Below are 23,853 nucleotides of genomic sequence, written 5' to 3'. Positions count from 1 at the left end.
CTGGCGCAGACGCCGATGACGTCATAATGTGACGTCACGCGTTTCCAGTGCTATGGCGTACCAGGAAGAGGAGACGCTCGAGTCTTGGCTCAGTGAGTGATTTGTTCCATATATGTATATTTTTTTTAATTAATTATTTAGAGCGGATAGTTCCCGAGAGACATATCTGCAGACGACAGCACAATGTGTCTGTCTGTGGAGGAGCTTTAAGTGTGCTGAGAAATGTTTAGGGTGTTTCAACCGGATGGGTGGAGAGCTTTGGTCAGACTCTCAAAGTGAGCAGATTTTAAACAGATGCAAAGCTGTGTAATACAGTTTACAGCAGCTTTACCATGTCTGCCTGCACCTGCTGTGGATTCGCTGCTCACTCTAAAACTACAGATGTAGTTTGACAAATGGCTGAAAAAATTAAGTACATCATGAAGGTAACAATGAACACGTGACATTCAACACGCAAGAAACATTGTGAACATAATTCACCATACCAGAGTGTGTTTCCTGTTTTGCATTTGACAATACGTCAAGACATCTCTGCTCCTTGAGGTTTTCCTGTCAGGATCCCAATGTGGGTAATGGATGAGGTTTGTTTTTGTTATGCATGTGACGAAACGCTGACATGTGTAAAGTGCATACGAAAATTTCCCCTCAGGACCCCTGTGTGGTTCATGGGTAGGGCCGAGCTCTTCTGTAAAGTCTGTGTGTTGTGTGAACCAAAGGAGGAATAAATGGCACGCTGATGCGTTGTCAAAATGGGAAATTGTTGCTCCTTTTTTCATCCATCACAATTTCCACAAAGTGAAGTTTCACGTAGTTCTAGATAACAATCCAGAGCTGTTATCATGAGATAGACATATATATTTATATGGGGTGCGGTTATTGAGGTCGCTGTATTGTAAGAAACTGGGCTACAAGTATACAGTGATTGACAGATATACACACTTCTGTTTTTCATTCATTCTTATCCTTTAATTAGCCAGGTGAATGTTTTTGCAATTTAAAGTATTTTTTTTCAAAAGCGGTCTTTTTAGGTAGCACTCATCACAACAGCATTAAAAAATATCTTTAACAAAAAACGAAATATTACATAAAAGATCAAAGATTCAAATTTTGCTGTATGTATGTACAATGCCCATAAAGGTTAATAATAAAAGAAGGAAATACAACATACTGAGCTGACAAATGAAAATGGTCTTTGATAGAATGTAAAGTGTGAAAGCATATAATAATACATTTACAGAATGCAGAGCACAGACTGTAGACATTCATCTTTTAACACTTACCTTATAAGCGTGTCTGTATTGGACATTGAGCATGACCTAGCATGAAGTCTATGTAAATATGGTAAATATCACAAGCTTATCAATGGTTGGGTCGTGTTCATCACTGAACCACACTTTGAGATGACTGTATCCTGAAATCTGAGGTAGACTGAGATGACTGTATCCTGAAATATGAAGTCGGATGTCATGTACAACACAAGGCTCTCCAAACACCAGCTCTTACAAAAAAAAAAAAAGTATCCACAGTGTTGATTATTTATGTATATATAAATTACTCTGAAAGACAAGTTTATCAAGGGATGATGGCAAAAGCTTGACTGGTTCCAGGTTCTCAGATACCTTCTAGGTGTTAAATTGTTGGTAACACTTTACAATTTGGTAACAATTTGGAAAATTTAATGTGTATTATGCATTAAAAACTGGTTCATGACATTGTGCACACTTGATATATACTAGTTAATAAATTATTTATTAGTGAAAGCAGTTGTCATTGTAAATAGTAGAGAAGCTTGAATCTTCGACTGGACTGGGTTGCTTGACGCGAGGACGCTTCGCTTCTAATCGCAGATGCTTCCTCAGCTAAAATTCTTGCTCTGGTAGTCTGACTTGTGCATTGTGTCCCTCCCATCGTTAGGAGGGACAGCTGCCCTGTCATTAGGAGGGTGCTAACTAGAGCACAATAGGTGCTAATTAGAGCAGTTGTTAGTCACTAGCCAATAGCAGTCTGCCTCTTGGTAGGAGGGGTCTGGTTAGGTTTAAAACTCCAGCTTTTGCTGGCTTCTGTTATTCTTCTCTACAAGAGTCAACACAGAAGTCAGACTACCAGAGCAAGAATTTTAGCTGAGGAAGCTTTTGTGATTAGAAGCGAAACGTCCTCGCGTCAAGCAACCCAGTCCAGTCAAAGATTCAAGCTTCTCTACTATGGAAACCACCTGAACAACTGAGAGCCTTCACAGAAACGTCATTGTAAATGTCTTTCTTTGACAGATAAAGCCACCCATCCAACAAACAGGCAGGAGGACTGGGAGTACATTATAGGCTTCTGTGATCAGATCAACAAGGAACTAGAAGGGTATGTCTGTGAAATATCCAAATTTAACTTTCTTTTCACTTTTATTAAGAGAATTGATTTCTTTCTCAAAATCTGCTAATCCCATTCACACAAGGTGTCACCATAGTTCAACTTTCCACTGAGATAAAAAGGACCTGGGATTTGGACCATTTTTGACATTTTGGCCTCAATGTTCTTTGTGTAATAAAGCCACAAAATAAAATAAAAAATTATTCATTTGGATTGGATGGACAGAAAGTATAGGTATATTAGGTACAGGAGGTCAGGTCACAGATCATGTACTGATGCCCCATCCAACACACTATGGAACCACCTTGGTTCCTGAATTGCAACCACCAGGCAGATAACCAGTCCATTCCCCAACTCTCTAAAGTACCACAGTCACCTGTCTGCTGCAGTAAGGTGAAATGTGGCTTCTTCTGCTGCTGGCTTTCTCAACACTGAGGTACCTGCATACTGGATCATGCTCAGAGAAATACGGCACTTGCTTAATACAGGGTGACCGCCCCCAAAAACCCAGAACCCATAAAAATTGTAATAAATCCTACAAAGATCGTACACAGACGGAAGTTTAAGTCCACCAAATTTCTTGAAATATACTGGACTAAACTTCAACGTCTGTGTACGATTATTCCTCAGAGTTTCAGTTTCTTGGTCGCTTTGCATGAAAGTCATGCTCTTTCAAAATTATGGCCCAAATGGTATGATTTGTTGGTGAAATAGGCCTCCAGGCAAAATATCTTTTCCTTGGTTAACCAAGACATGTTGGGGGAAGACAATTGTTCCAATCGTCTTCCCCAACATACTATATACCTTTGTAGGATTTATTACAATTTTTATGGGTTCTGTTTGGTTTTTTTTTGGGGGGGGGGGGGGTCACCCTGTATATCATCACTAACATTCCCTCATGATGCAAGTGATAAACCTCATTTGAGTTTCTGAGTAACTGTTTATCTTCCACAGTCATCCCAGCTTTTCCCAAGGATCCCCTGAAGAGACCTACTTCCAAAGCTATTCAGTTGTTGCTTGTGGTCATTATTAGCATCCAAGCATTGTAAGACAAGAAGCACCAGCTTCCTAAAGATGTAGGGCTTCATTCTCCTGACCTGGAGACATGAACATCACTGTTAAGAGAAATGAATGTCTCTAAGAGTTCAACACTTCCACTGTTAAATGGACTGCATTTATATAGCGCTTTTCCATCTGCATCAGACGGTCAAAGTGCTTTACAAATAATGCCTCACATTCACCCCAATGTGAGGGTGCTGCCATGCAAGGCGCTCACTACACACCGGGAGCAGTAGGGGATTAAAGACCTAAACACTTGCACCTGGGGAAACAAAAGCGAGACTGTTGACAGATAAACTTCTTATGACCTAGTTCAGGAAGTTTTTGGAAACCTCGATCTTAGGCTTGATCCAGTACAAGTGGAAAACCAGACACTCTCACTCATCATTCAGTTCCAGCAGTGCCACACTTGTAGCATTTATTGTGGAAATTAATTAGTTGCATGTACTCTGATGATTATGTTGACTGAAAACACTGCGGGTAGAACCAGTTTGCGATCTGAAGTGTCTTCTCCAGTCCTCAGATAGCAGTAACATTACTCGTCCACAAAATCCAGTCACCACAAGAATGGGAAGCAATTCAGGCTCTAACAGTAAGAATGCTTCGCTAAATATTAACTAGTACTACTAAAGCAGTCTGAAGATTTTAAGTAAAAATATTTTGCACACAGGTATTGGAGGCATGCATGAAGAACTGTGGGAGAAGGTTTCATAATGAAGTAGCAAAATACAGATTTTTGAATGAGCTGATAAAAGTTGTGTCTCCAAAGGTGAGTAATCTTAAATAGAATTCAGACATTGCTGTGCATCCTGTCTGCACTCCTCCTGACTACATCTTGTTTTCAGTACATGGGTGACAGCGCGCCCGAAAAGGTGAAGATGAAGATCATAGAGATGCTGTACAGTTGGACGGTTGTTTTTCCAAACGAGGCCAAGATAATTGAAGCCTATGAGACACTGAGAAGACAGGGTACGATGACCTCCATCTGACAGATCTCACATTCTGATAATGTACTTTAAAGGAATCGTGTTAATCCAGTCCTCACTCTCTTCACCAGGCCTCGTCACACGGGACTTGGAGTTACCGCTGGACAGGACTCTGATTTCCTCTCCACCGACACGGCCCAAACATCCGGTGTTTGACAATGAAGACATGGGCAAGGTGAGGAGGCATTTGTGGGAGGGGCGGCTGCTTTGAGAAGCAAACCATCAAAATAAAAGCAGGAAAAATTTCTCATGAATTTGTCTCACGTGTCATTAGGAAAGACATTGAAATTATGCCTGTCACTCTCAGCAAATGAACAATAAATTGAATGTGAATTTTACCTTTTTAATTGGTGTGGGAAATTGGTCATTGTTCTCACTGTAAAAAAAAAAATGTTTACGGTTTTGGCACTGTGGCAAAACAATTTCCTTCTGGATAATAAAGTTTTTGTTGTTCTTATTCTTAATGGTGCTGTAGTCAAGGCTTCTGTCCACCCCAGTGCCCAGGCATAGCCCGCCAAGGCTTTAGCCGTCAGCACACAAGCCAAGGCATTCATTCATTCATTTTTGATGCCTCCTTACACCAATCAAGGGTCACAGCGAGGGTGCAAAGGGGGGTTGGAACCATTCCCAGCAGTAATAAGAAATGAGGCAGGGTACACCCTGGATAGGATACCAGTCATCGCAGGACCACATAAAGACAAACAGTCACAATCATGCGTGTCACCAGTTCACCTAATCTGCATGTCTTTGGAAGTGGGAGGAAGCTGGAGCACCTAGAGGGAACCCACGCTAACATGGGGAGAACATGCAACTCCACACAGAAAGGACCGCATGGGAAGTGATTCCATGACCTTCTCGCTGTCAGGCAACAGTACTAACCACTATTCCACCATGCCACCCAAGGCATTAAAAAAAATGGATCGTACAAAGATGGTTATCACAAAAAATAGACAATGTACATGGACTTTTGTATCTAAAATGTATATACTATGAAAGTAAGTTCAAGAACAGCAGTTGATTTTGATTAAAGTATTCAGTATTTTACAGGTTGTTTAGGTACCTAAATTGTATTTAAAAATACCAAAATTCCATACATCTCGAAAATGCTTTGAATTTTCATGAGCCTTTTGAACCCTCGAGTCCAAGGTCTGGAAAAAAGTCATTCAGGCACCTTAAGGCCAAACATCATAGCACTATTGCTTGGTCAATTTAGCAGAATGACAGTAATTATTTTCATTATAAATAAACTAAAATTGCAAATCTGACAGGGAAACTTTAATATTTTTATGTTAAAGTCAGAGATGCTTAACATAGAGATAAGTTGCAAATCCCTACTTTGAGAAAGTTCAAACCTGGGGAATTTTGGAGATTTGTGCTTGATTAGTGTAGTTTTTTTTTGTTGTTGTTGTTGTTTGACTAATTGATTAATCAAGTAATACAGGTCTACAAAATTTACTAAATACACTTTCTGTTTTTGTTATTCAAACAAATGTAATGTTGGGGAAAAAGGTCACACATAGCCTGGAATAGAATGTTTTAGCAGCGATGTACTGGGAGCTTGGCTCTAAAAATTAAAACTAAAATGAATTTTAAATTTTACTGGCCGCCAATCAAGAGGGGCCAAAACTGGCGTGATGTTCACGCCAGTTTTGTGCCAGTTAAAAGGCTAGCAGCAGAGGTCTACAAAGTCTGAAGCCATTCCAAAGCTGATTTGTTAAAACAACTAAAAAGACTATTACATTAATCCAAACATGAGGAAACAAAAGCATGACAACTCATCTCCAGTTCAGCCTTTGATGCCAACAGTCTGAGTTTTAATATTCCTTAAATGATTAAAAACTCTGTCAAACAGCTGTTTTGAGCAATGCTCTAGGGACATTGAACTGTCAAAGACAACACCAAGATTTCTAAGACTCAATTGAACAGAGGAACCTAACACGCTAATATGTCACTTAATTTCAAGAATCTTGTTGTCGGGGGCAATGATCAAAGTTTCAGCTTTCTCTGCATTTAGCTGGAGAAAATGATCATTGCTTGATTTCAGTCAGGCAATCGACAGTTAAAGTCGACAGTTTATGACACTCAGAAGCCTTAAAAGAACAATACATCTGGATGTCATCAGCATAGAGGTGATAAGAAATATTATTGTAATGTCTAAAGATCTGTGCAAGTGGGAGTATAAAACACAGAAGAAAGAGAACAGGACCCAAAACGGAACCCCGAGGTACCCCACAGGATAGAACTGTTTTTCAGACATGACCTGATTCACATAAATGGTTGCTCAGAAAGGTACGATGTGAACCATTTTAAAACATGCCCAGTAATCCCAAATCAATCTTTTAGCCTCTTTATCGTGATACTGTGATCAACAGTATCAAAAGCAGAGATGAGGTACAGTAAGAGCAGAATTGTAAACTCCCCAAAACCTTCTGCAGAGAAGTGTCACTTGCCAATGGTAAACTTATCAGTTTAATGGGAAGCAATCCTAAATAAATGCTCATTGGATCTCATTCTACTGCTAATTGAGGAAGCTAAGATGCAGCGCAGCCGCCTTCAGACACAAATCATAGAGGTGCGCCAAACCATTACGCGCACCGACAGTCCCCAACATGAAAAGGTGGAATTTGAAAACAAACTAAAAGAGGATCTCGATAAACTTTCCAAATCGTTGAAACAATTTAAAATGGACAAATTCAGACGAGATCAGAATGACTACAAGGAAGGACAGGTGTACTCTTGGTCTTACAAACCATCACAGCGCCTGCGCCAGGGACGCGCACGCTCAGTGTCATTCAACTTACCAAGCAGTGACGATGAGGTCACAGCCTCCAGCAGCTCCACGACCCACACAGTGGATTTTTTAGACAAACGTATAAACAGAACAGCCACAAGACCACGAGAAAGACGCGGCAAGGCAGGAGGAGGAAACAGGCGCTTTACTCGCAGCCACAGCCCGGACAACCGGTATCCTCTCTGGGAGCGCCATCTGGCCAATACGACACAGACAGTCAACAAACAGTCATAAACATTTCAGGTATTCCACTCTCTTGTGACTGTATGTCCGTTTTGTCAAAAGGCTTGTCTTTTGCCCCAACATATGAGACGAGGGAATTCCAAACTAAAGTGGATCTTTATAAATTCTATAGGAATCTGCACCTAAAGGTGTGGTACAAACAAAATTCCCACTCAGTGCAAACAGACATCAGGGAAGAATCTAGTGCTACTCCATTTAAGCCAAAGTCTATTTTTTTTCCCGATGAATAATAATGCCACCCTTAATGTATTTACTAAAAAGGTAACTTGTGAAGTGGAAAAACTATTCCAACAGAAATCTCCTTATTTCTACCAAAATGTGACAAAGGGTGAAATTCAGGCTATCAAATCGTTAAAAAATAATGATCATCTCTGTCCGCTTTACAAGCGGACAAAGGAGGTGCTACAGTGGTATGGGGAAGGGAACAATATATAAAAGAAGCCACAAGACTAAATGATTTTAAATATTACCAGCTCTTATCCTCTAATCCACTTCTGACCATTCAGTCCCAAGTCAAGGAACTCGTCCACAATGCAAAACTTAAACAGTGGATATCTGGGAAAGAGTCAGATTTTTTACTTCCCGAAAACCCACGTCTTGCAGTGTTTTTATATGTTGCCCAAAATCCACAAGAATTTACATGACCCCCCAGGCAGACCAATCATTAGTGGCAATGACACAATTACTGAACCTGCTTCAAAGTTTATTGATTATTTTATAAAACCTTTTGTACAGAGGCTTCCAGCATATTTAAAAGATATAACTGATGTGCTGATAAAGCTCAATGAACTGGGAAATATAGGGGAAGCGCTTCTTGTCACAATGGACGTTGAAGTGTTGTACAATAATATCCTTCACAAGGAAGGGCTTGAAGCATTGCACTTTTATCTTCAAGAATGAGCTGAGGACTCTATGCCACCAAATAGCTTTATTCTCTCACTTACAGAGTGGACACTTCGCAATAATATATTTTTGTTTCAAGACAAGCTTTACCGTCAGATACAGGGGACAGCCATGGGAGCTGCTTATGCCCCTAGCTATGCTGGACTATTCATGGGCCTGTGGGAGAGAACATGCATCCACAGTGAATCCAATCCCTTTCTTCAGTATATCAAATGGTATGGGAGATACATAGATGATCTTTTTTCATTTTCACTGGCACTGAAGTGGAATTACTGGATTTTCACAAATATTTAAATTCTGCAAATGCCAATATCAAATTAAGTCTGGAATACAGTAAATCAAAGATTAACTTCTTGGACTTGAATATTATGAAAGACGACCAAGGGAATATTCATACTTCCATTTACAGAAAAAGCACGGATCGCAATACAATATTAAGAGCTGACAGTTTTCACCCATCACACCTCAAAAATAATATCCCACTTGGACAATTTCAAAGACTGAGGAGACTTTGTGACTCTGATGCAGATTTTGAGGTGCAGGCCTCTACCATGATGGGTAGATTCCAACAAAGAGGCTATGATAAACATGCACTGAGACAAACATACAGCAGAGTTAAACGGACAGAAAAACTCTTTTTCAAAAAAGGCTCGGGCGCCACCTACAGGCCAGATCTACTTTTCCACACAATATTGCTCCAGATGCAGAGAGATCACAGACATCATTAAAAGAAATTGGAGCATTATTGACAGTGATGCTCACCTTAAGGACGTGTTTCCATATCCTCCTGCTTTCTGTTACAGACGTGCTCCCACCCTTAAGGATCATCTGGTGAGGAGCCATCTACCACCTGTTTCTTTATCCACATGGCTTCAGCTCCCCAAAGGAACATTCCCTTGTGGCAATTGCAGTCATTGCCCCAGTATTGACAAATCATTATTTTTTAAAGACCATACAGGAAAGAAGTTTCAATTAAAAAAGTATGCCAATTGCAATACACCCTTACCAAAAAGTAGTATATGTAAGTATGTTTCAAGTATACTTCTAGTTTACTTTTTATATACTTATAAGTACTATTTTTTGGTAAGGGCATCCTTTGTGGTATATAAATTGCAGTGTGAATGTGAATGATTTTTTATATTGGAAGAACAAAAAGGAGACTCAAAGACAGACTTGTGGAGCATAAATGTGCCATATATAAGAAAGATCCACTCTACCCTATGGCAGTCCACTATCATACGGCTGGACACACAAATGTCAATAAACTAAAAGTGATGGTCATTGAGACAATTGAAAAACAATCATGTGGTGGCGACAGACTTTCTCTCCTCCTACAACGTGAAACTTATTGGATTGTACAATTAAAAGCAACTGAACATCCAGGCCTCAACGCTGATATAGACTTCTCTCCATATTTATGATATATGTGATTTAGATTGTTCAAGGAGGTGCCTGTCCCAGCTTCTTTGGGGTTTATCACTTGAGCGATTGTATTACATATACTTTAATCAACTGTATTATGTTGTACATAGACTATACTGTGTTTTTTTTTGTGTGTGTGTGTGTGTTTTGTCTTTCCATTGTTCGTTGTTCTAAAAATGCACTTCTAATGTCAATCTCCTTCAATTATTTGAGTGCAGGTATGTACTAATTTCCTCCTTATTAAAGGAGGCTTGTGACACCTGTGTAAAACCTGTTTGACATCCTGAAGAAGGCCATGCTGGGCCGAAACACGTTGGTGCATATTTTAATTATATAGCCATGCCACAATAAAGGCTTTTTAATTTAATTTTCACAGAGTGCCTTGGAGCTTGTTTTTGGTCTTCCTGAGGCTTTCACACAAAACAGTTTTCTTTTTCATTTTTTCACCATTTGAAGACAAAAAACGTCTATTTTCTTAGTATTGAATAGCACCCCCACCTCCAATTGAGCACCTGTGTATTAAGATTTTTTAAATATTTTTTGATTCACAATTTGTGGACCCACGTAGCACTCCTTTTTTGATTTTATCTTGGTAAACTTATCAGTGTTTCCCAGGGTTCTGTGGTATTATTAAGCGCAGATTATGCACTTGTTTAAACGTTGCAACATTTTTGACCTTGACAGGTATGCAGTCTGAGTGGCCTTCAGTTTGGTCTGGATCCTACGCGGTTCTCATATCATTAAAGACATGTTTCCATTATTTCCAGTGATGTTAATATGTGTGTGATTGTGTTTGTGCAGCTACTCACTGAACTTCTCCGGAGTAAAAACCCAGAGGATCTGCAGGAAGCCAACAGGTTGATCAAAAACATGGTGAAAGAGGTGAGGGATGTCGCTGCTCAATCTTTGAAGATCTGCTCCACCCAAAATGTGTTTTTCCTACCTTTATATCTAACGGCATGCTTAGGTTTAATTATACACTCTGAGATACACCTGAACACCCGACCCAACTGTGAGGGAATTCAGTGGCTCGGTTTTGCTCTGCGCGGGGTGGTGGTACATTTTCCCAGTGTGGAGGTAGATTTTTCTTTATAATATGCGTGATCATATTTAGACAGATCTTATAACCAGTTTCAGGATGCACATGCAGGGATGCACATAATGCTCATCTTCTTCCTCATTGCACCAAAACAAAACTGAGTTGAAAACAAAATAAAAGTAAAATAATACAAAAATACACAATTTTAATAATGGCTTGTACTGGGTTTTTTAATTATTATTATTATTATTATTTTTTTTTTCACACCAGCTTTCTTCCTTCCCGCGTTCACAGGGAGGAAGCACCAAGATGCTGGTCAGAGGGGGTCGTCCAGATTTAGGGGCAGGTACTCTGTTGGGATATGGAGGAGATCAGGTGGACAGACATAAACTAGGAGGAGGTGTTCTTGGAGAGAGGTGCTCAAACTGCTTCATCTCAGGGAGCTTTAGTGGATAACCGCTTGCACCTGTAACTGCTCATGTGCTGTGACATTTGTGCACATGCTCACATCTCTTTTCTGCCCAGAAAACCTCTTATTTCTGTGTCTGTCACCTAAAATAGCTCTGCTCCAGCTTCAAGCGCACACTCCTGTGGAGACAGTGAGAGATGGCAGTCTGATGAGTTTAATTCATCTTATGCTCCAAATACACCCATAGCTACTGCGGAGACTAAGTACACCTCCTTTAATGGCGTGCACCTTACTTCAGAATGAAATTACACATCCCATTAATGGCAAAGTGAAGTTGGAACGGCCCAGTTGCACTTTTGCCCCACACTTTAGACCATGCAACTTAGCTCATCAAGATAGGGCCCTTTGTTTTTGTGTGTGTCAAGATTTGGCAAGATTTAGAATCAGCAAAATGATATTTGCATTGAAGTGAAGGATCAGGTGACCCTGAACCATCCCTTAGTTATGCTGCTATAGACTTAGACTGCTGGGGGGTTCCCATGATGCACTGAGTGTTTCTTTCTCTTTTTGCTCTGTATGCACCACTCTGCATTTAATCATTAGTGATTGATCTCTGCTCCCCTCCACAGCATGTCTTTTTCCTGGTTCTCTCCCTCAGCCCCAACCAGTCCCAGCAGAGGACTGCCCCTCCCTGAGCCTGGTTCTGATGGAGGTTTCTTCCTGTTAAAAGGGAGTTTTTCCTTCCCACTGTCGCCAAGTGCTTGCTCACAGGGGGTCGTTTTGACCGTTGGGGTTTTTACGTAATTATTGTATGGCCTTGCCTTACAATGTAAAGCGCCTTGGGGCAACTGTTTGTTGTAATTTGGCGCTATATAAATAAAATTGATTGATTGATTGAAGTGGTGTTACGAAGAGTCTCCTCACATTCTTCCAGCACAGAACTTTCTCCAATTTTGCAAGTATATTTTCTCATTCATCAGTGAAATTGAGTGATTACTTGCCTCTTCCCATTTCTCCTTAATATTTAATGTTGATTCTGTTTTCAGATTAGTTTTCTGAAGAGTCTGTTTATATGCTGAGTAAAATAATTCCATGAAACTGGTTTTGTTCTCTTTTTTGAGTCTTGCGTTGAATTTTATGATAGAAATATTATCTCAGAACCTGTAAAAAAAAAAAAAAAATTTTGTTGCCATTCCAAACTCTTTCTAAATCTTTGAAGGGCTAGCAATCTAACCCCAGAACATGGAGTGAATATTATCATTGTTTTTATCAGGACGAGGCGCGCGTGCAGAAGGTTACGAAGCGTATGCACACGCTGGAGGAGGTGAACATCAACGTCAAGCTGCTGACTGAGATGTTGATCCATTACAGTAAAGATGGCTCCAGTGACTCGGACAAGGAGATCATGAAGGTGCAGCTCAGCACACCACGTATAACAAAAACCATACCCTCAACTCATCCTCATGACAATGGGAAGAATGTGGAATATTTCAGGTTAAATGGTTAAATAATAGGCTAGCATTTCATGTTTAACTCTCTGAAAGTCCCGTAATTCTGTGTGCATGCACACGTCAGCACTAACCTGCTGTAACTAAATTTTAGGCCTGCAGTGGCTCATTTTAGACCTCTGTGACTTACGTCATGCATTAGCATATGTACTTGCTTTGAGAGACACGCCCAATGAGCTAGTCTGTATTCTGTGTGACACGCCCACACAGCCTTTGAGAGAAAGCTGCCCCGTCTCCATGGGCAGAGGGGGGCGTGGCACGCAGCAGACCCTTTCCATTTAAGGCAACAGACACAGAATATCATGTCATTTCAGAGAGACTTGAAAGTGATTCATTCTGTCAGTGCCTGTGGTACTTGAAGGTGAATAAACTGGCTTCTTTAACTGCATAGTCTTTCTTCGCAGGAACTTTACGATCGCTGTGAAAAGCTGCGTCGTGCTGCTTACAAAATGGCCACTGAAACGGAGGACAATGATGCCAGTTTGGGTTTGTTGACTTCCTGCTTTCTTCACCTGGAGGTTTTCAGTTTTTTCTGTCTGATTTTGTAACCCCTGACCTTTTGACTCTTCAGGCGACATTCTTCAGGCCAGCGATGACCTCTCCAAGGTCATCAACTCCTATAAGAAGGTCATCGAGGGGCAACCAATTAGCGACGACCCTGGTGACCCTCATTCCACAGCCGGCCCCCAGGTAGAAGGTGAGACAGCTGCCACAACTGAAGTCGCACTCATCACAGCACGTACGTCCTCAAAGACCCAAGAAGTGCTGAGAATAGTGTTAAAAGCCTCAGCAAACATATCTGGGCCCAGTTTCATGAAGCAGTCTAATCTTGTTTAGTTGACTAAACTCAGTCGACTAATCTTTTGACGTTAGTCATTACACAAAGCGTTTAGTCGGCTAAAGTTTTGCATTAGCCAACTAAAGTTTTTAGCCTGGTACAGAGGAGGCTAATCTTATTTTAGTTGACAAAACTTCAGTGTCTTACCTCAAAAATGATGGCTATCATGTACCACCATTTGATGGAGCAGGAAGGAAGGAGAAACAGTGGTAGGTGTTATGGGACCGGAATAATCAATTGGAGATGTTTACGGATGTCAAGGCCGGAGCGTGTCTCCTCAGGGTCCGGTTCTGGCCAAGGTTGTAGCAGATGACCAGTCCAGAAGTAAACAAAACTCTCGCACATTGGAGGCGTTTCTTGGCAAAGGCACTCGTGAGGCCGCTTAAGCCCTTGAAAATCATTGACTAATGTAAAAGGGCTAATCTACAAGTTTAGCCGTCGATGTGAAATGAAGATTAGACGACTAATGTTGGACAACTAAGCTTAGTCAACTAAGCAAGTTCAGTAGACTAAAAGATTATACCGCTTTTTGAAACCTGGCCCACAAATCTGCACCAAATTGCACTTTTTCACAGTTGAAGAACACATATGCACACATAATTAAAATTTTATAACTGGGCATATTTCTGTGGTGCTTGTTAACTGGAGCAACAAATATTAGAGTGCATACTTCCCCCAAATCCCACTAATCCTATAATTATACCACATCAGAGAATTTTTATCCGGCAGAGCTTTAATTAGTCTTTGAACTACAAACAAAAATGTAACATGCAACCCCCATGTATCAGTGATAATTTGCTCGTCATCTCAGAACGATGGGTCCTGCTGCCAAGTTCTCTGACAGTGATGATGATCACATTTACATTTGAAATAGTAACAATAAAAACTACTGGGTTTTGCTCGATGTTCCACGGTTTGTGCCTAAAGATGCCCTGGCACTTGCACGACTTTGATCCGTACACTTGCACGCACATCATCATGACGATCTCCACCCGCTGTGTTCCCAGCTGGATGCCATGCTTTGTTCCACGAGCTGCCACGCGTTGTGCACTGGATGCTGCGTTTATAAAATAATTATTTTGTAGTGGATTAATGATTTTCTGTCTGAGTTAGCTGTTGAAAACGCCTCTAATTGCTTCCGGAATCACAGAGGAGCACTCCAGCTGCGTGCGCATGTTGAAAGAGGTGGAGAAAGCATTTGGAGCCATCTAAAAAGGTGATTATTTGTCATGTTTACATTGTAATAGCTTGGTAAAACAGTTGCATGTTCTTTCCTTCTTGTGTGGAGCTGTAAAAGCTGTTTTTCTGTGATTATTGTATGGCTTTGCCTTGCAATATGAAGCGCCTTGGGGCAACTGTTTGTTGTGATTTGGCGCTATATAAATGAAATTGATTTGATTTAAAAGTATGTTTGTGATAGATTTAACATCTCGTTATCATTCATACAAGCTGTGCTGTGATGCGGTGCGCTGACTTGACAAGCTGCAAGTGCCATCTCACGCACCATCAAGCATCAACACATAGTGTTGGCCAGTAGATCGCGCAACGTTCACAGCCATTTCACGTTTGTTGCACGGCTTTGATGCGTGAGAGATTTTTTTTTAACATTTCAAAATTCTCTTTGTGCACTTGCACACGGCAGCGCACATCTCACGTTCAGTCTACACTGGTTCACAGCGAGTTTACTCACCAGTACAACACACTGCGTACGGGTGCGTGAATCAAAGTCGTGCAAGTGTCAGGGGGCCTTAATTGATCTTCTCTCACACAGTCCTGCTCTGCATCTCTTTAACAGAAATCACTGACACACTAATCGACCTCACAGACCTGGACGCTTCAAGCCCTCCTCAACTCGCACCCCCTCCTTCGCAGTCCTCTGTTCTCATCTCAACCAATCCCGCAGCTGTCCCCATCCCTGTGTTGCCTCCTCCTCCTAAACGCCTGGGTGGGTCCCACGGAAGTCAGACCAGCAGCCCGAGTCACCCAGTGCTGGATAAGGCCTCTGCTTCCCTCTCTCTGCTTGACGACGAGCTGCTGTCCCTGGGTAATGTGTCCTCACTGCAACTATCCACTGTAGGCATTTCTGTGGTGCAGTTTGTCCAATTATTGCAAGCCTACACCCCCCGCGCAACATTATAATGCTTCATGAAACAGATGAGCTCATGTTGGTTGCAACCCTTCAGTGGGTTCTGTAATGACTTGTGACAACATTCCATCTGCTTTCCCATTCTGATTTCAGGACTGACTGACCCGCCTTCTGTGAGCAGCCAATCAACACCCAAGTTGAATGAGACGTCACGTCAGTGGAGCTCCTTGCAGGTGCTGTTGATGTCACCTCATACACATATAATGTATAAAAGGCCTTGCAAGCTGTGATAAATTTTGGGATATTCCAGATTAAATTTCTTTGGGATAACAAAAATTGTTTGTTGTAAACACTGGATTGGTCAGGGTGGCAGGTTGAAGTACTGCCCCATAATGGTCAAAATGCTAATTGAGAATGCAGTAGAAGCGCCAGAGGAGCTGCACAACTGCATGCAAGATCGAAGGACGTGACATGCAAAAGTCTGTGCCTGACTCAAAAACGCAGCCGGTTTGGAAGTAGTACTTTACTGAATCTGTCCCTTGTAGGTGCACAACTCCTTTAAGAGATGAGACCAAGCAGCTTGACAAACCCAAATACCATAAACGGGTTTTCTGTGAAGGTTCCAGTTCTCTCTCATGCATCTGCAGCTACATGAGAGACCATGTATCATTGAGAATTAATTATCTGATTTGCTCACATCCTCTGCAGATGTCAGCGACAAGTGCAGTCATGTTTGACAGCATGGCTTGTTCTGGTCCAGTGTTGCCCTCAGCTGAACCATCTGCCACCACGCACAATCTCCAGAACCTTCAGGATCTCTCTATGATTGGCTTTGGAGAACAGAAGAGGTAAAAATCACTTTCAGCATTATGGTATTTTCCAGAGTATGACTCACAGGTTTGTTTGTTTTGGGGTTTTTTTGTTGTTGTTTTTTTTTGTTTTTGTTTTTGCTAGTTTGTGAGATCTCACAGTTTGTGCACCAAAAAAACATGTTTATCAATAATATTAACTAATTCCATAGGGCTTTACCAGAAGTAAATAAAATAAATTACAATAATAAAATAATCAATTGCACTAATAATAATAATACACTACAACAAATCCCAAATTAAAGTGCTGCTTTAAGAAAATCTGTTGAACTCAGGTTTTTATTATAGTATTTCCAACACTGGACCACCAATTCATGTTCATCAACATCAAGTAGCATCCAATATGTTGTCTGGCATATGTTTGTTTGTCCATCCTGCTTATTTTTGGAATTTAAAAGTCCTTTTGGTACACACTGCAGGCTTCCTACAAAAATCCACTGTTCACATCTCCATCTTTGTCCACCTGATGATTCCTTATCCAAGCTACATCCAATCACAGCTAATCTGCTGTCCTTGTTTATTTGTCCAGCGTTCTTATTTTTGCAATTTTAAGTCCTTATTTTAAGTCAGAGCACACACTGTGGTGTGCACATGTGCTACTGAGTTCATGTCTGCTGTAAAAGTCAACCCCAGGGAATTGCTATATTTATGAAGTGAATTACAAATGCAGAAAAAAGTGTGACTTATACTCCAGAAAATATGGTAAATGTGTACTAGAGTGACTATCACACTTCTTGAAAGAGCTACATGTTTATTTCATGTTCATCGGGGAGTGTTTTTAATAAATTGTTCTGACTTCCCAGTCCTACAAAAGCAGTTCTTCAGCATGTCTCTGTTAAATGTGTTTTTCAGTTTGTCCGGACAAATGACGAGGGGAAGCAGCTTTGGGACACCCATGGCTGCACCTCCTCTCTTACTTGCACAAGGCTCTCCCTCTTCATCTGCACTCCTTCAGGGTTCACTACCCGGTTCTCCTGCTGTGTCTCATAACAAAGCAAAGACCCTGGCCTCGGCCCCCGGCAGCCCATTGTTCCGCTCGCTATCCCCCTGCCACCCTCCTCTCCAGGGAAGCCCCATCAAAGCTACAGAGGTCTCCATGAGCAACGTGCACGTTCCTCTGGAGGCCATCAGACCGAGTGAGGGAGGCCGGGATTGATTGGTGCATGAGTGGAGATGAATGTGTGATTGGAAGTTTGATAGCTGGTATCATCTTGTTCCTGATTGGCTGTGTGTCCTCAGGTAAAGTGCTGCCTGTGACAGCCTACGACAAAGATGGAGTTCGCGTGCTGCTCAACTTTGCTTCTGACTGTCCCCCTGGCCGGCCTGATGTGCTAGTGATGGTGGTGTCCATGCTCAACACAGCGCCCCTACCTGTTCACAGTGTGCAGCTGCAAGCTGCTGTGCCCAAGGTAAATGTTATTCTGCTTCTCGTACACACAGGAACCCTCCTGAAAGAAGCGCACACCTTAGCAATAATGCTCAGGGCACCCAAACGGGCAGCAGCAGTCCTGCACAGTGCATGAAATGAGAATAAAAAGCAAAGTTGTCTGAAAACTGAGAGGCTCCAGTACACGTCCTCCCAACACCCATTCCTCCAACTCGACTCCCAGACACCAAGGTAAGTATGCAGACAGCTCATAGTTTCTTTTCCTGCTTTAATGCAGAGTATTAACAAATCATGAAAAAAGTTTGTTTCTACTCCCAATCAAGACTTGTCCCAAAAACTGAGTTCAAATCCCTGTATGAATTACTGAATTGAAATCCACATCAAACTGAAATACAAACCACTCTTAAAGTATGCATGTCTATTCAGGGATTATTAACCAAGAGTGAGGTCTGTATGGGGATATCAGACCGACTTGTTGTCACGTCGGTCTGATATTTGAAAAACACGGAGGTCTGATATTTCCATACAGACCAAGCAAGCAAGGTTAATAATTTATTATATGGCTATTATACATAGAAACACGCAAACTTACAGTATCGCCCGAATATGCTGCTGACGGTGTTGAGCTCCTTGGGGTTTTTTTTTTTTCACCTCCATGAAGAACGTGCTAACAGATGGTCCATTCATTAGCTGGTGAGCTTTCAATCTGTGTGTTCTTTTTTCGATGCTGTTGAGCTATTTATGAAGTACGTTCATGTCCAACTTGCTTTTTCTAATGGTGTTTTTAGCTTCCTGGTTTGTAAAGAAAAAACGCGTTGTGGATTGATTGCCATGGAAACCGGTCTGATATGGAAAAATATCAGACCGGTAATCAGCCAATCAGAGCGTGCGTAACATCGAAGCCATATAATAATTTGCTTTATTGCACAGCTAACTTAGGGAACAGCTTCTTCTCAAAGGCTGATCATTTTCATGTCTTTTGATTTATCTCAAATGCGGCAATGAATTATTATTATTTTAATAAAGATTGATGGTATCTTCTTGGTCTTTCTTAATCAAAAATAGTGTTACATTTTGCTTATGGTTAGATTTGAGCTACATTAAAGAAACAAATCTAAAGACTGCTATTTGTGATTCTTAGTTTGGTAATCATGAAGTCTGACTTATTTGAAAATACAGGTGGGAATTTGTTGAATTTTTGTACAGGTTTTGTAAGGTATAGAAAGGGGAGGAAAAACAGCAGCTCCTTTTTATAAAGGAGCAGGAGCTGGAGTGGAAAAAAAAAAGTGGGAGTATGGAGGGGAGCTAGCGCCAGTGTTTTGAAAAGGAGCTGGAGCAGGAGGATAAATATAGTACATCTGGAAAGTATTCACAGCGTTTCACTTTTTCCACATTTTTTTATTTTGTTTTTGTTACAGCCTTATTCCAAAATGGATGAAATAATTTTTTTTTCCTCAGAATTCTACACACAATACCCCATAATGACAATGTGAAAGATGTTTGAGATTTTTGCAAATTTATTAAAAATTAATAAACAAACAAAGGAATCACATGTGCATAAGCATTCACAGTCTTTGCTGTGAAACTCAAAATTGAGCTCTGGTGCATCTTGTTTCCACTGATCATCCTTGAGATGTTTCTACAGCTTAATTGGAGTCCACCTGGGGTAAATTCAGTTGATTGGACATGATTTGGAAAGACACACACCTGTCTACATATAGGGTCCCACAGTTGACGGTGCATGTCAGAGCACAAACCAAGAGTGAATCAAAGGAATTGTCTGTAGACCTCCGAGACAGGATTGTCTTGAGGCACAAATCTGGGGAAGGGTGCAGAAACATTTCTGCTGCTTTGAAGGTCTCAATGAGCAGAGTGGCCTCCATCATCTGTAAATGGAAGAAGTTCAGATCCACCAGGACTCTACCTAGAGCTGGCCACTCGTCTAAACTGAGTGATCGGGGGGAGAAGGACTTGAGTCACGGAGGTGACCAAGAATAAGGCTGTAACATAAAATGTGCAAAAAGTGAAGTGCCATGAATACTTTCTGGACGCACTGTATCCCCATCAATCCATTTTCTATAACTCCTTACTCCAATTAAGGGCCACAGAGGGCTGGAGCCAGGGCTGGACTGGGACCAAAAAACGGCCCGGGCATTTTTGGCCATGGCGGCCCACCATGATTATTTATACGATACATGAAAACACACACCATACCAGAGGATATACGTATGCACACATTGTGTTATTTCAAACATTAAAATAAAGCGCAGTAGAATGTGCCACAAATTACTGCATTTACAGTCGTTTTTGACAGGAAGGTGATCAGAGAACCTCTGCCTTGAGTTCCTGAAGCATGGATCTGCTTACTTTTTCAGTTATGTTGCTGAGGTGCTCTTTTAAGCAGACATATTTCCCAAGCAATATTATCAATTCCAAAAAATTGCCATGATCGAGGCTGTCAACGTCCAAGTTGTACGCAGCCTCATTGTGCTCCTGCCTGTAGCTTAAGCCTCTCTTCCCTATGACCTTCAGAACCTTCACTACACGTTCCAACACCTGACGTCTCTTCTTAACTTACTCACGGTGTCCTGTCAGCTGTCTTCTCTCAAGGAGGTGGTCAATGCTTCCTCTGGAGCAGTTTAAAAAATATGCCTCAGCACACTGTCTGTGTGCCATGCCTCTCTCATGCTCTTCTTTCTTTGGTGCACATGCCTCCAGTCTGTCATGCCTCTAATAAAAGCACTTGGATCATTGGGCTTACTAAAAGCAAGGCAAACAAAACAAAATAAAGCATGACGCTGACTACAATACGTCAGCCATTTCCATGCTATGTCTTCCGTTCTGTTAAAGAGCCTCTGGACGACTGGGTTTGTGGCATCCTGTTGTGGATGAAACTTAAAAAATTCCTGCCTCTTTGTGGGATGAGGGCAGCTAAAATAGTCAACTGCCTGATCTCCCTGTGACTCCTCCACTCCTTCAGCAGTCTCTCTTGACTAAACACAGAGAAACAGAGGCAGGAATGTTAATTTCACTAGTGTTATTTCTCTGGTTACCTACCAATAATCATCCATATTTCAGCAATGTTTCACTAATATTACATGACCAACTGTAAGCTATAACACCTGCAAATAAGAAATTGATAACAAGCTGAAATAACACTGAACACTTAGGCTAATAGGTGTTTACATTAGAGTGACATGAGCCCATCATAAACATGACATAAGACATCATGAACATTAATGACGTCATTCAGTTTTTGTAATATCTGCACACCAGTGTCAACTTTACATTAGCCTACAAAAATCAAATGACACTTTATAATAGTATAGCCTGCATTAATGTTCATGGTTTAAATAAAGTAGCCAAGGCCTGTTATCTAATATGTTAAGTTGGACAACAAATCTACTCATAGTATTATTAAAAAAAAAAAAAAGGCTGTTTTCTCTCTGTCACACACACACACGGGTGACCACCTCCAAACCAATGAGGTTGTGTATAAAATTCTATAGGCTAATTCAGGTTTTAGTCTGACTGAATAAAATGAGTACTGTAATAATTTCCTAAATTTATACTTTTGGCACATAATAATTTCGCCCATACTGATTTAGTGAAGCCAGTAGTTCAAGAGCCCTCTGTCCTCCCTTTAAGACGCTCATTCTGCTAACATTTCGCCAAGCTACTTCTTACCGGGTTGTCAGTAGCTATTCTGACCTCCTCCTGGGTCACGTCTCTCTCCTCCTCCATCTCCTCAACCTCCGAATCCACCTGGATTGCTGCTTCTTTCTGTTTTGCTTACTACTCTGTTCCACCGAACTCTGTTCCACCTCAACAGCCTGTGCACTCGGGGCTGCTTTTGATGTTGATGGCCCTGCATCCGCTGCTGTGGCTGAAGCACTGGCAAACATATCTGTAATTTTTGCACATTTTGCTGCGTCAACTTGTAGGCTTTTGAGCCTTTTCTCTCGCAACTTCTCTGCGCCTTCCTTGCGTTTCTGTTGTTTATCCATTTCAATAGCCGGATATTCACTTAACTCTCTCCAACTCCGTTCAGCTCAAATGGCAGAAATTTATAACCTGGGTCAACATGAGGGGGATGGCGGGCCGAGGAAGGCTGAGAGATTTCATTGGATTAGCCCAGTGTCCTTCGAGGGATTCTACCAATGGCCACATTGTGTTTCAAATACATCACGGCTGATTTTTTTTAAAACTTTTTTTTTATATATAAAATTATGACAGCCCCGGCCCAAAATATGCGTCAAAATAAGCCAGTCCATGCCTGGCTGGGGCCTAGCCCAGCAGTCACATGACATGAGGTGGGGTACACCCTGCATGTCTTTGGATGTGGGAGGAAACTGTAGCAACCAGAGGGAACACACACAAACACGGGGAGAACATGCAAACTCCACACAAAAACGGCCCCAGGTGGGAAGTGACCCCTTTGCATTCGTATCTTGCAGTTTTAACATTTCTGCTCAAGTTCAGCTTCATTTATCTTGGAAAGCATAATGTTTATGGTTTTGTCTGCAACATGTGAGAATGAACGTGACGTGTCACTGAAGCATAATCCTAAAGTGGTCTCATTCTCCACCAGTCAATGAAGGTCAAGCTGCAGCCTCCATCTGGAACAGAATTGGCAGCGTTTAATCCAATCCTACCTCCAGCCTCCATCACACAGATCATGTTACTGGCCAACCCAACAAAGGTAAGCAAGATCTGAACCCTTAAAGAGCCACAACATGCAAAAAGAAAATCACTGATGTGTGTGTGCACATGCATACACCTTTCCATAGGAGAAGGTGCGTTTGCGCTACAAGTTGGCCTTCACACTGGGAGAGCGTTTGTGCAACGAGGTCGGAGAGGTGGACCAGTTCCCTCCACCAGAGACATGGGGTCATCTATAGCAGGCCCTGCCGGCGCGCCGTGAAGGGGCATTCAGCTGTAATATTTCAGCTAAACATTCCTGCTAAGATTTTCTTTTCACCACTGCTGCTCATGTCAGTGAGTTCCATGCAGCTCTTGTGCAATATTCTGCAGATGGCAGACAACAAAAAAGCACTGGTAAATAGGGCAGCCTCATGTGTTAGTGGGTTTTCTCAAAGTACAGTAGAATGCATCTAAATGTGCTCTGAACAGGATCATTTATAAAAGCTTGGTTTAGTCACTGCCTGGGTTGGTTAATGGACGATTACAGTGACATTTTCCAGAGGTGTGGTCATTGTGACAGAGTTAATTTTGGTGATCTGAGTCTGCATTGTAAGATTTATCAAATGTTGACATTTCACTGTCTCACTTTGTGATGTCACATGGTCTTAATGGGAGTAAATAACCAGAGGTTTTACTTGTGCTGTCCGTTGGCCGCGATGACCTCGTTGGAGCTCTGAGTGCAGGTCTGCTTTATTTATTTCCCCACTTTCCTTTCTGTTGTAAAATTGGATTTTTGTGTCTTTTTGATGTGTGTACTCTAGTGAGTTATGTTGCATTATCTTAGCAGTGTTACAGATTAACTAGAAGCACATACCTCTGGGAAGGCTCAAAACCTACACTCTGCTCAAAATGCACATCTCACTTTTTTGTTTTGTTTTTTAGGAATTTCCACCGGGGGGGGGAACAAAAGAAAAAAAGGCATACATAATTAGATGACAAATGAAAAAGTGAAAAAATTGGTATGGTACCAGGCTTGTTTCACTTTATAAACCCAAATCAAATGTGGGAATGGACTGGTTGTCTGCCTGGGTGCATGGTTGCCATCCAGAACCCAAGGCACTGCCATGATATCATGGGTGCTGCAAAGGCTCCCAGATGTCAATTTTTTTTTTTTTTGGGCATTTAGAAAATGCCATGTTACAAATATACTCTCAAACCATTTTGTAAAAATGACCAGTGTCACTGATGAAGAAAAACTCTGAAGCTGTGCTCCTGTCCCAAAACAAACATGGCAAGATACCAAATTTT

The 23,853-nt window shown here is 41.4% G+C and overlaps 1 protein-coding gene and 1 long non-coding RNA gene across 3 annotated transcripts; one reads left to right on the top strand and one right to left on the bottom strand.

Moving 5' to 3' along the window:
* The first annotated feature begins 9 nt into the window (after positions 1-9).
* gga3b (golgi associated, gamma adaptin ear containing, ARF binding protein 3b) lies at positions 10-23,500 on the top strand. 2 transcript variants are annotated; one of them, XM_034191298.1, is made up of 17 exons: positions 11-92; positions 2,268-2,352; positions 3,937-4,012; positions 4,091-4,189; positions 4,266-4,389; positions 4,478-4,581; positions 10,567-10,647; positions 12,487-12,624; positions 13,126-13,207; positions 13,293-13,418; positions 15,355-15,603; positions 15,799-15,878; positions 16,354-16,493; positions 17,367-17,650; positions 17,754-17,923; positions 22,493-22,603; positions 22,692-23,500. In XM_034191298.1, the coding sequence occupies exons 1-17, from the start codon at positions 53-55 to the stop codon at positions 22,800-22,802; spliced, it is 2,100 nt and encodes a 699-aa protein (XP_034047189.1). In that variant the 5' UTR covers positions 11-52; the 3' UTR covers positions 22,803-23,500. The 2 variants fall into 2 exon arrangements, with proteins under 2 accessions (XP_034047190.1, XP_034047189.1); XM_034191299.1 differs by lacking the exon at positions 12,487-12,624 and having other exon boundaries at positions 10-92.
* On the bottom strand, positions 11,318-11,678 carry LOC117528676. Its single transcript, XR_004565855.1, has 2 exons — positions 11,455-11,678; positions 11,318-11,418 (listed from the first exon to the last, which is right to left on the bottom strand). It is a non-coding gene; the product is annotated as an uncharacterized LOC117528676 (long non-coding RNA).
* Positions 23,501-23,853: the final 353 nt, after the last annotated feature.

Source organism: Thalassophryne amazonica, chromosome 16 (assembly GCF_902500255.1).
Source record: "Thalassophryne amazonica chromosome 16, fThaAma1.1, whole genome shotgun sequence".
NCBI classification, from domain to species: domain Eukaryota; kingdom Metazoa; phylum Chordata; class Actinopteri; order Batrachoidiformes; family Batrachoididae; genus Thalassophryne; species Thalassophryne amazonica.
Note: the sequence above shows the minus strand (reverse complement) of the source record. Positions and strands in the feature narration are given on the sequence as shown.